We start from the raw sequence: 13,265 nt of genomic DNA, 5'->3' as shown, positions 1-13,265 counted from the left end.
TATTTACCAAAATATACGGACCTGACTGAAGTGTTTACAAATTTAAGAAAAAAGAATGTTGACTTTATCTGTTCAGAGAAACAACAAAATGGTTTTGATAGATTAAAATTGATTACGGCAAAGAAATCGATTATGCCAGTTTGGATCCCAGGCGACACTGCCGTCCTCTGTATACCCCTGTTTTGAGCAAATTAAAAGTTTCCACTCAATATGCATTTTCCATTAATAGAGTTTCTTTCCAAGTACTGCTTGTACGTGGAACGCAATAGCACAAGTTTACTTCCGTGCTGGCTACAGTATAGTTGTTTTCGAGTCCAATGTTAATCCTCTTAAATAATGAAATTCTGCAATTCTGACGGTGTTTGTCTTACTGTCCACCTAACACAAACAAGTTACTCCTTATCCTTGAATGGCGTTTCGGCCTGAGTGTGACTTTTTGGAGAACGTCAGATGAAGTGAATCTCTTGACAAAGGCTTCCCTTCCAGGGCAAAAAAATGCACGCACGACGACGAGAAAAAAAAAGAAGAAAGAAATGGAAAAACATAGACTGAAACAGAACACAAAATACAGAATGAAATACAAATTTCTTGTGATTTCTCCTTTTTTACCGAGTGACTTTCGCAGTTCACAACAGATAATAATGCAAGCCAAACATTAGCTTCCCTTTACATGGCGGTATGATGTATAATTTTGTTCTAAAAATTCTACTGTTGAAAAGACGACATTTTTAAGGCTTTTTGCCAATACAAACTTCTTAATCTTACACAGTATTAAATCCATTACTCACCCCATTAGTTACCAGCTTAATATGTTATGGATAATTAACTAATGTCTATTTACAACCATGCATCACTGTCCAATGCATGCAAGTACGCACTTGTATTACAAACACACGCACACAATTACAAATCTACCAAAACACACACAAATATACACACAAACACATAAAGATGCACATATGCAAACATACACACAATTCCCTGCATACAGTAACAAATACATATACACATATAAATATATCCACACACATATACATAGAGAGAAAGTTTTTGAATGTCTACTAGACATCACCTTCAATTGTCTGACATGAGGTACTTCGCCCTACAAGTAAACTCTCACTAAAAATTAATATAGTATTCGAAGCCCAAATCTCAACATAACGCCTCACTGGCTTATATAGGTAAACTAATCGTGTACTGTGTCCTGCTAACAATAATACATTTTATACTCTACCTGGAATCTGGCAAAATCATACAAAGACCACAAGAAAAATAAACAACAACATAGCTAAGTGAGGAGTATAAGGCGGAGAAGAAAGTTCTTGTGGAATTTTTAATTTTGATTTCGAATAATGTGTTTTCAAATAAGTTTTCGTAATAATACCTATACTTTATATATCATTTTAAAGAGCGTTGTTCGCTCAGTCTAATCGTTTAAATTACAATCGTTTTAAAACAATTATGCCTTCGTTTCAGAATGTTGAATACAAGATGGAAAAAAAAATTCGCACAATTTTACTTTTTCAATTTAAGCTTGGCTAAAAAAGCTGCTGAATCAGCTAGCGATATCAACGAAGCGTTTGGCTCAGGAATCACTACTGAACTCACAGCACAATGGTGGTTTAATAAATTTTGTGGCGGCGATGGGAGTCTTGAAGATGATAAGTATAGCAGATGGTCATCGGATGTTGGCAATAATCAATTAAGAGCCTTAGTCAAAGCCAATCTACGCATAATTGCCCGAGAACTTGCTTCTGAATTAGATGTAATGTATAGGACGATTTCCAACCATTTGAGAGCGATTGGAAAGACAAAACACTTAATAAATGGGAGCCTCACGAATTAAACAACAACGAAATGAAACGCTGTTATGAAGTGTCATCTTCCCTTCTTGTATGCAATGAGAACGACCCGTTTCTCAACTGGGTTGTGACGCAATGAAAAGTGGGTTCTTTATGACAACTGGGGACGCTCAGCTCAGTGGTTAGACGCTGACGAAGCTCCACGACACTTTCTGTCAACTTCGACAACAACACCCAGCATTAGTCAACAGAAAAGGCCAAATTCTCCACCACAGCAATGTCCAACCTCACGTTAAACCGACCCTGCAGAAGTTGAACGAATTGGGCTACAAAACTCTGCCTCAACCGCCATACTCTCCAGACTTCTGACTTACCACTTTTTTCAAGCATCTCAATAACTTTCTGCATGAGAAATACTTCAAAAACGCCTTCAGCAACTTCATCACCACTATGGAAGATTTTTATATTACTGACATAAGTGCACTTGTTTTGCGTATGCAAAAATGTGTTGAATCTGAAGGTTCTTATTTCGGTCGATAATTATTTGTTTGAGCCAAGATATGTTTATCTGAATTTAAAAGTTAATAACCGCAAGAACTTTCCTGTCAACCTGATAAAAAATAATCATATTCGATTCAAGGTTTGAACATCCTTAAATAAACGCTCACTCATCTTTAACTTACGTACATCCTCGCGTGTATCTGGTCTGCAGAAATGCTTCTTCTTAATAAATCTTGTTTTGATTTTTCAGATGGTCCATCGAGTATTTTTGTTAAATTGTTGTGTGGAGGATCCGTAGATTTTATTTTGCCCTTTTTTGCGAGTACTTTCGATTGATTTATTCAATCGCCTTCAGGTGGGATATTAATCTGCTTTGTCTATATTTGCTGAGTTCGTCGAACAATGCAGCAATGTATAACTTTTTAAATGTAATGTTCAAGAAGTTCAGCAGTTGTGACCTCACCAAGACTCACCCATACCTAAAGGATATTTGAATGAATCAATACAAAATTACTCCTGAAAACGGAACATAAATCTTACGGATTCTACATACGACAATTTGACAAAAATACTTAGTAGACCTGCCCCCCAAAAATATTTATGTAAATGCATTTCGTATTGTTCAAAATCGTTTGTCTTATACATGTGTGTATGTGTATAAAGAGAGAGAGATAGAGATAAAGAGAGAGAGAGAGAGAGAGAGAGAGAGAGAGAAAGATAGAAAGGAAAAGGAAGAAAGTGAGATAGATGTTTTAATTTGGCTTTATTCGGGAGTATTTATACTTCGATTTTTGTTTTGCAAAATTTACTGAAGATTTTTTATTAATTTAAAATTTTTTGACTGATAAAACTACAAATTTTGAACAGCAACATACGAAAACGAAATTGAATATGGCTCTGCTGAGTTTTGGAACTCAAGTTCTTTGTCTCTAAGCCATAGCAACAATCAATAGGCAGCCATACCAAAGTTTTCAAATCGTTTTAAAATATCGATTATTATGCTATTTGTCTGCCTTCTTTTTTTTTCTTTCATTTTATCGAGAACAAAATGAGGTTATAAGCGATTGAGAATAAGTGCAGACTGTCCGAAATTTATTTATGCCTATTTATCAATGGAAGTACGAATTTTAATTGAGTCATGATGCATAATTATTTTTTTTTTTAATTTGTAATTTCAAACAAATGTCCACTCTCTACATTAAAGAAATTATGTGTGCTATGTATTTGAAATTAAAACTTTAAAAAACAATGTGCTAAACGATTTTTCATGCTGTGAATCATATCCGTTGATTATCAAACGGAAGTAAACCGTAAATATTTAGAAGATTATGTTACCGAAAGCAATTTCCGATAGGATATTGTATGTGATCGATTAAAGCAATTGAAATTTTGTTTTTTGAAAAAGCCAAAGTGAAAATTATAGTACTGGCAATTTAGAATCTAAAATTAATTGTCAGATACACTGATATATAAATCTTACATTGAAAATCAAGCTGACTTATTTTTATATATTAGATAACTAATGTATAAATAGAATAAAAATGAAATATTAAAAGAATATAAAATGAAATAGGCTATTACTCATCAGTAAAAGATTGCCGCACATGGCTAAAAGACACTCGCTGTCTGGTTTGTTTTTTCAAGAAAACCCTTTTCTTAGATGTATTGCCTTGATCACAGTTGAGGAACTATGTACACCTTACCTGGTAACCTTATAGAATACCAGAGTGAGGCTAACAGGTACAGTGCGCACATCAGGCCACTGAATGGTTCAAAACTGCAATTGAAGCAAATGTTCCCATGTCGAAATTCTTTAGCAAGCCCCACTCTTCCCAATGGTTTCTTCTACTTGTGTAACTGGCATTGCTCAAAGGCAGCATGCGTATCACAGATTTACCCAATGTAAGTCCAGTTCAAACAGACAGAAGTTTATAGAAGCCAGAAGTTTTGCCAAAATATTTTAATCCTTAATTAACCAAGCTCTAGTCCATCATCTTACAGCTACTAAACTTTTGACTGACCAACAATATGAATTTAGGCAAGCCCGTTCTACAGCAGATATCCTAACTGTAATCTCTGAACGTATATCCCATACACTGGACAAATCAGGGAGGGTAGAGCTGTAGCCCTACATATATCTAAGGCTTTTAACAGGGTATGGTACGATGATCTTCTTAGGAAAATCAGATCATATGGTATCACACTGAACGAATATTTAATATAATTAAATCCTTCTTAAGTAAGAGAAGAATCCAAGTTGTCCTCGACGGTTGTACATCAAAATAATATGATATAAATGTGGAAGTACCTCAGGGGTCGATCCTTGGACCTTTATTATTTCTGATATTCATAAATGACCTCCCTGATAAAATAGTCTCGGAGATGTGTATATTTGCTCATGACACCATGCTGTACAACAGGCACGAGGGAAAAACAAATGGACACATAGCTAAGGAAATGTCAGAAACACTAGAGGAAAACCTCCAATCTGTAGTGGAATGGGGACATAAATGGATGGTCACATACAATGCTGTCAAGACTAAGCTTATTTCCTTCAATGATTACAAGAAACCTTCTCACCCACCAATAACAATGGCTAAAGATACATTATCTGAAAGTACTTCCTTTAAACACCTTGGCCTAACGTTCACAGGGAACATGAGTTGGAACAAATGCATTGAGGGCATTGCCAGGGCTGCTGCGAGGAAGGTAGGCTCTCTCTACCTTGCTAGAAAGTTACTTACACCTGAAAGTGTCCTGTTCCTCTTCAAGACCACTATTCGCCCATGTATGGAGTACTATTGTCACATTTGGGCTAGTGCATCTGCTGCTAGTCACTCACTCCTGGACAGGGTTTAAAAGAGAGTCGCCAAACTGATAGGTCCTGAACTGTCATAAGAATACTCATATCAGTGTGCAACCCAGTCTTAGAGTGAATTTGAATGTCTATTAGACACTATCCTCGTATACCTTATTTACTGTTTCGATTATTATATATAGTAGGTACAATATATAAGGGTAAATTGGAAGGGCAATATATATGTATATAATAGTAAAATAATAATAAATATATAATTAAATATGGGTTATTATGAAATAATGGGGCATAAGAATACTTCCCCCTACAAGAAAATCCTGACTAAATATTCCAAACCACATAGCATGCGCAGCCCAAATAATATCTCCTCTGTATGGCTAATTCATAGTGGCTAATACAAAAAATGACGTGCCTTCTTCAAGTAATGTTGCCTATAGTAACAGCGTTAAGCTGAATACTCTACCAGATTAGACGAAGTCTTGTCCTGGAATCCAGTAAGACTAAGAAACCACGAGAAAGATATACTATAACATTGTTAACTGGTTAATTGGGGGGAATAAAAATTTATGTTCTTCACTTCTTTACTAACTCAACGTTTCAAATGTAAAGAGGAACTTTAATGGAACACTCGAACAGCTGAGTATCTTATATAGAGATCGTGTTAGTCCCAGAAAAGGGTTCCTTGATTTCTAAGAACTTCGACTGAAGTAAAATAATGAAGCAAAAAGGAGGTAGCAAAGTATAAATAAAATTATCTGATAAATAGAAACTATACAGTTTTTACTATATTTTTATGCATCCAATTATCTCTATAAATGATTATGTCTGACAGTTTATCTGTCACATTTACGTATTTTAATAACTTTTTGTACTATTCTTAAAAGCGTTCACATATCTCTATAAAAAAATATCTGTTTGTTCGTCACTCAGCCACATTTGTTATAGTGTTGGTACTTCATGTTTAAGTCTAAAATTTCATATTTATATTGATCTATTGCTAGGTTGGTCACACTTGAGTTTGAAATAAGACATTTAAATGTTTTAAATATATTGCATACTTAAATTTGTCAGAGTCTTTTCCAACGGTATTTCATGTTTGTTTGAAATAGTATTTTTAGGTACGTCCGGATATCAGAGATTCTCTTTGTATACCACAATAAGGTTTGAAAACGTATTTAAATCACCCAGTGTGAGGATTGAGTGGACGCATCTCAAGAATCGATCTATCGATCCATTTTTGTTTTGTTACACGTCGAAACTCAATGCAGGAAAGAAAATCGGTTTTCTGTTACTTTATATATATATATATATATATATATATATATATATATATATATATATATATATGTGTGTGTGTGTGTGTGTGTGTGTGTGTGTGTGTGTGTGTGTGTGTGTGTGTGTGTGTGTGTGTGTGTAAAGGAATTAGCAGGAGCCAAATAAAATAATGTAGGACTCAACTTTTTCTTTCTGCAGTCTTATCCTTTTTGACACTTATGTGAAATAAACCACAAGAATTACAAGTGCAAAGCCAGCTTAGCTAATTGATTGCTACCTAATTGATTGCATTATTACATCGAGGTCAAATTAGTGTTTTCCTCATGTCTAAGATTATAAATCATGCATAAAAAATTTTCATGATAAAAGCCGATCCTACAAGATTCATTTTGGAGACGGTAAAACCATTGCAGAACGAAACACCAATAAAGCGGTGAGGCGACTGCAGGTTCAAATTTGAGTGCAATTATTGGTAAATGGTAGACAGTGGAAGTAGATTACAAAAGTAAGGTCGTTTGTCCCATTAACTGTATTCCACACTATCGTTTCTTACAGCTAACATATTGAAACATGATTGTCTATAGATAAATAAATTGCAGAAATAATGAAGAAAATCACGATGTTTACATTGAGAATTCAACGGTCTAAAACAATTAGGCATTATTAGAAAGTAATAAAACTAAATTATGTATGTATGTATATATATATATATATATATATATATATATATATATATATGACTACTTCATTTAATCAAATAAATTAATATACAAAGATATATCTTATGCGTAAATTTTCAGTATTTACTTCAACAGTGCTTAATACATAGGCAGAGCTAGGTAGTAAGTTATGAAAATATATATGGCAATTAAGCTACACAGAATATTTCGCGTGCTATTCTCGTGAGAATTCGTCAGGCTTATACAAAAAGTTGAAAGAAAATTCGATAGCATGTGCGTATATAAAAATGCAGGCTAACCACAACTTTTCGCATAAGCCTGATGTTAAGCACATAGTTGGTTCGTTGGTTTTTAACGACATGTAGATCCTGTTAAATCATTTAAATAGTGGAGGTAGATTACAAAAGAAAAAGGTTGTTTGTTCCATTAACTGTATTCGATACGAATCGAACACTCGAATGCTATTAATGCTTATTTATTTTTATAAATTCTTATGCATCGGTTATTTGCAAAAGTATTGAGTCATATAGGTTTCTTTTTTTTTCTTTTTTAAACATATATTGGTAGGAATATTTGGGAAGTGGGCAAAAATAGATTTTTGTGTTTTTCAAATTTTTTGGTGCATATGCAGAATACGAACCAAGATATTTTCTTAGATATGGTTTTCAAGTTAAATGCAATTTTACGGTATCTTTTATTTATTAAATTGTTAGGTGAAATTACAGAACAGTTTTAAAAAGAAACCCCCTCCTCATGTTAAGAATGGCTTTCTAAATAATCACCTTATTATTTCAGCACTGTCGGTATTATGAATAATACCAAATTTTCTTGTAAAAGTTTGTGATTTTCAGAAAAATTAATATATTTTCTTTATCAACTTTGTTAAGCAGATTCTTTATATTGTCTATTTTGTAGTATTTTTTGTCATTTTTTGATATTTTTAGAGGCAATGAATAAAGAAGGAAGTTTTTTACGTTGTTGTAGTAAGACAAGTTCTTGCTACTCAAAAACAAATATTCTGACTAGCATTGTAGAAAATGGTATTTTCAAAAGAAACCTGTTAACAAGAGCTTGAAATTGTTGCTTTGATTCATGTATATATTTCTGTTTTTTCCCCTTTTGTTTCAAGCAAGTGGACTGTTTTTATGCTACGGTCATTTAGTGCCTTTTCAGTACACGGAAGAACTGAGATATATTCATAGTCATCAAAAGAAGAGAGACGAGTCAATTGTCAGCATCTACAAGAGAGTTCAAAATAGAACTCATGTCCAGAAGTTTTCAGGATTGTTTGTACACGAATATAAACAAGCTCAACGGATGTGGGCAATCTTAGAAAAGCTTCTTGGGTAAAGGTGGTCATCCGATTTCCGCCACAGCTCGTGACTTATTCAATGACACTTGACTGTTAATGTCAGCGAATTTCACGCCTGTGCACAGAGCACGGCAATCTCTAAAGGCACGGAAGTTCTTTGACCTACGATCAATATCTTTTGAAATTATATTTGTCAGGAGTTTACCTTCTGAACCACGATTACAACAATGAACAAAGATGTGGAATTAATGTCAATAGATTGCAAGTTTACACTTTGGCTTGTTTTATGGGTTTGCCAGTAAAGGGTAATCATTGCTTTAGAAAATCTTTTTTGTTGGTTTAGTGAAGCTAGAGTTAGCGCTGTGGCTAGGAATGAACAAATAATATAAGCTGTAAAGTATAGCACTAACAATATCAGCTGTAGAATCATTGGCATAGACTATTACTTACTTACTGTTCTTTAAAGTGTATGATACGGTTTCGTTCTAGCCTTAGTCCACTATCTGGTGTGATCACTCGTTTCTCTTTTTTGAATCATCTCTTCAAGTGTTTATACACAACATAAAATGATTGACGGTTTCTGAATCTTTTATTTCTCCGAGTTCGGGTATGGGATGAGATGATTGGTTTTAATATTTGAACCAAAGCACAGCTATGAATAGAGAAAACATCTGCCTGCTGTCTATGTCGAGCCTGATGCATTAAAAGAGAATGCTGTTTCTTGTGACGTCATAATCACGTGTTCTTGTTAAAGTAATGGTGTTTTACACTACCACTGCCTCAATAGGTAAAGAGCTTATGTATTTATTCTTAAAATGGAAATGACATCGAAATGGTATCAAAAGCAGACAAAAAATATTTTAAACTAGTGGAGGTGAGGTGCGACCGGCTGTACCGGGTCATAAAATACGCTTAAGTATATTTTAATTCATGCAGATGTCGTATTTATTATCACAAAGCTAATTCTTTAATATATTGTACTCAGTATACAGTACTGACTTCAAAAGTTAAAAACATGACTTGGATACCATCAACTAGAATCCAAACCAATACATTTAATGCTTCAGCTGTGTCTCCTACCGATGTAGCTATCGAGAGATACAAAGAAACGACTTGAAGAAATGAATTAAATTTAGGTATGCACAGAAGCAACTAAAAATATGTCGGCAAGTTGAAATGAACAATTTGAATTTCAACTTGCCAATATATGTCTGTACGCGTTATTCATCCATCCAAACAAAGATTTTACTCATTATAAGCAATTCTTGGTGCGTGATTATTATTTCCTGTTAATTTCAGTGTTATGTGAAAAGTTGTTTAAGAGTTTATCGGATAAATATTTATGCACAAAAAGACACACTTACATCAACTGTCTTATTCCTATAGATTATACAAATTCTCAAAATTTGAGAAAATTTCAATAATTTTAAAGTTATGTAAGCTCTATTTTGAGACAATTTTCATTGTAGTTGTATATTTTTGATTGTTTGAATATTTTTGGGGTTCAATATTTTTCACTTATTAAAGTGTTCAAAGTTGTCAGTACATTAAGACCTCATCATGGGATAATATTACATAATCCATCATGGACTCATAAAAAGAAATGCAACAATGACAGTACAATTCTATTTTAGCTGAAAATTGGGTCATGCAGGAGCGTTAAGTGTTTTGGTATCGAATCTAGCTGATGGTACCCAAGTCATTTTTTAAAAACTTTTGAGGTACAATATGATATTCAATAGAGAATCGACTTTGTAATAATACCAATACCGCCAATACCCCTGTATTTCCTCCTGGGTTTGAAAACATGCTATGCGACATACAAATATTTGTACATGATGTTACCAAGCTAATAAAAAAATCTCGATTCCAGTAAAACAACTGGCCCTAATGGCATTCCTATTATAGTGCCCAAAAAGCTTTAACCAGAACTAGCTCCCATACTTACAAAGCTGTTTAAGCATTGTCTTAAGAAGAATTGCTTCCCAACACCCTGGAAAACTTCATCAGTATGTCCCGTATTTAAAAATTCAGGTGATCGCTCATCCAATGCAAAATACCCAACTATCTCAGAACAGAGAAGTTTCTATCTAAATTCAAATTCCATGTAATTTTCAAAAGTCTTAAATCTAAATTCAATTCCATGTAATTTTCATGAAGTTAATCTAATTTTGAAGAGTGTATTGAATTCTCCAGCAACAATCTCAAAATTAAAACAAAATCTTCTTATCAGCCTAATATGACCAAAGGGACTAATAAATTGATCCAACTATCTGTGAATGTGGAAAAGAGGACTATACGAAGCAACACTGCCTTGTCTCCCCTCTACTGCCTAACTGGTGCAGCTTGAAAGATCTTGCAGAATACAGCAATAATACAAAGGACTGCATAAAAATATGGAGCCTCTTCCCTTGTATTGCTAGACTTTGGAATTCTCTCCCCACATTCTACTTCCTTGACGGTACTTGACTAATTCAGAAATTTAAATGTAAAGTGAACAAATATCTTGCTATCAAGTTTTATCCATTTTAATAATGTTACTAACTTAATGACTCTGTTTCTGAGACTCACCTCTGACCTTTCTGTACAACATAAACCAAAATAAAAATGACTTCTTCCACCGTAATTACGCTTCAAGAATTCAAACTCAACAAACCTAGAATAGCACAGGTATTGCTTTGCCATGCTGCGCTAACCTTTCCAACGATTCATTTCCACGTCAGTAACATAAACTTTTTTAATAATTGGAAATGACAATTCGGTTTTCACATTTCTCGGCAAAAACCTACTCTCTTATCTTCCTTTTTGTTTTAATCTCTTTTAATATATTCTTCTATCATTAATGTGAGTGAATTGTGATGAGACAAATTAATATAATAAAAATTAGTTTTTTCAATGAAAGCTATATTTTAATTTTATTATAATCTTAAATTGTTTTGAATTAAATACCATTTTCATTCTTCAGAAACGCATCGGCTTACCATTCACAGGCAACATGAAGCAGAACAAATGCATTGGGGGCATTACAAATGCTGAATTTCTATCATTGATGAAAGTGAATTGTGATTCGACAGATACAAGAGTCGTTTCAAAGTAATGCATCCTATTTTTTTTAAACTAAATAAATAACTTGAAGAACTATGAAGACCGGAGTGGTACTATTAAAACAAGCGACCATTGTGCCCTAGAATTTATTTTTCTACATAGTCACAACCATTCACTTTTGCCAACGGTGGGGTGGTGGCTATGTACTGGGCGTCTGGAGCACGCTTAGTCACTCATATCTCTTTTGCCATTTTAAAATCGATCAACCCATCTCCTAATTGTGCTGACAGCAATTGCATCCTTTTTAAACAATCAACAGGCGCCGATGAATGTTGATCAGCTCAATTTTTTCTGCATGGAGAAATTCAATGACGCATCTCTGCTTGTGACACATGTCCATGACAGGGGTTGCTTTCTTAGAGTCTCATACAGTCAATATCTGTAACAGAGAGATGAAACTTTCAGGTAGTGAATGCATAAGTTCATTTATCATAACAATGCAATTTGCAATCTTCTCTGATTCATTTAGGCAGAATTAAAAAAATAGTAGGCATTGCTTTTGGAACGTACCTTGTAATTAAAAATTAGCTTTTCAATGAATGGCATTTTTTTAAAAAAATTATTTTAATCTAAAAGTTTTCGTGATTGAAATTCCACCTTCAAACGCCTTGGCTTAACATTCACAAGCAAGATGAATTAAAACAAATATATTGAGGATATCACCAAGGCTGCTGCAAAGAATGGGTGTTTCCTCAACCTTGCTGGAAAATTAGCCACGATTCGCCCATGCATGAAGTATTGCTACCACATCTGGGCTAATGCTATCATTACTAGTCTCTCACTCTTAGACCGGGTTCAAGAAAGAGTTTCCAATCTAACACATCTCGCACTATCAACCAAGCTACAACTCCTGTCTTATCAGCACAATATCATACTCCTGTGCCTAATTTACAAGTACTTTAATGGAATGTGCTCTGATAAACTCGTTGCACTTGTAACACTTGATGTCCATAGCCCCCGACAACCCTTTTTAGCAGCAAAATCCCAGCCCTTCACTGAAGAGGTCCCTAGATGCTGGAAAGCCTTCTACTCTAATTGCCCCAAATAGTAGCCTCTTCCATCCAAGACGCAACATGTCTTGTTGAGAGGAACAAGAGTAAAAAATACAATGAAAAATAAAAGAAATAACTATTATATTTTTAGTATCTTTTTTGTTATTGTAGTCCACATGGTTCTTTTGCCAATTACTATATTCAAATCCTGTGTGCAAATTAATATTGTTGGTCAACCTTTACCATCAATAATGATTAACATATTGTTCTAGTCCTCAGTGTAGATGTTGTTTTGTTTTGTCAGTATATCAACCTTTTTTGGAGTTATTTATTGCTGAATCCGGTCATTTTGTGAAAGTTCTTCATATCTTCAAATATTAATTCATGGTGTTTGGTTTTGGTTGCATTGTTTCATAGCATATTAAATCTTTTCTGGTTATTTAATGCCGAATCGGGTCAGTTTGGTAAAAGCTATTATACTTTAAGTCCTTTATATCTTCAAATATTTATTCATGGTGTTTGGTTTGATTTGGTTTGGTTGTTTTGTCTTACTGCATATCAACCTTTTCAGGTTATTTAATGCTGAATTTGATTATCTTAGTAACACTTATTATGTTTCAAGTTATTTATATCTTCAAATGTTCGTTAATGATCTTCGGTTTGGTTGTTTTGTAAAGGACAATCGTTGCCTTTGCTTTTGCCTTTGCAAAACATGATTTAGTTTTACAAAGGAAAAGGATGAAAAGCAATTACATCAGTGTTTGATAGCACACGTACACA

At 33.9% G+C, this 13,265-nt stretch overlaps 1 protein-coding gene across 1 annotated transcript in view; it reads left to right on the top strand.

Moving 5' to 3' along the window:
- Nucleotides 1-4,181: 4,181 nt before the first annotated feature.
- LOC145262827 (uncharacterized) overlaps nucleotides 4,182-13,265 on the top strand; it is a 90,494-nt gene continuing 81,410 nt past the window's right edge. The window contains exons 1-2 of the mRNA XM_080119834.1: nucleotides 4,182-4,205; nucleotides 11,354-11,481. Of these exons, the coding sequence (XP_079975960.1) occupies nucleotides 4,182-4,205; nucleotides 11,354-11,481 (152 nt within the window). The remainder of the gene's footprint in view (nucleotides 4,206-11,353; nucleotides 11,482-13,265) is intronic.

The sequence above is a fragment of the Euprymna scolopes genome, chromosome 3 (genome assembly GCF_053919585.1).
Source record: "Euprymna scolopes isolate OS-2025 chromosome 3, ASM5391958v1, whole genome shotgun sequence".
Lineage (NCBI taxonomy): Eukaryota > Metazoa > Mollusca > Cephalopoda > Sepiida > Sepiolidae > Euprymna > Euprymna scolopes.
The sequence above is the reverse complement of the archived record's forward strand: the minus strand, read 5'-3'. Positions and strand labels throughout refer to the sequence as shown.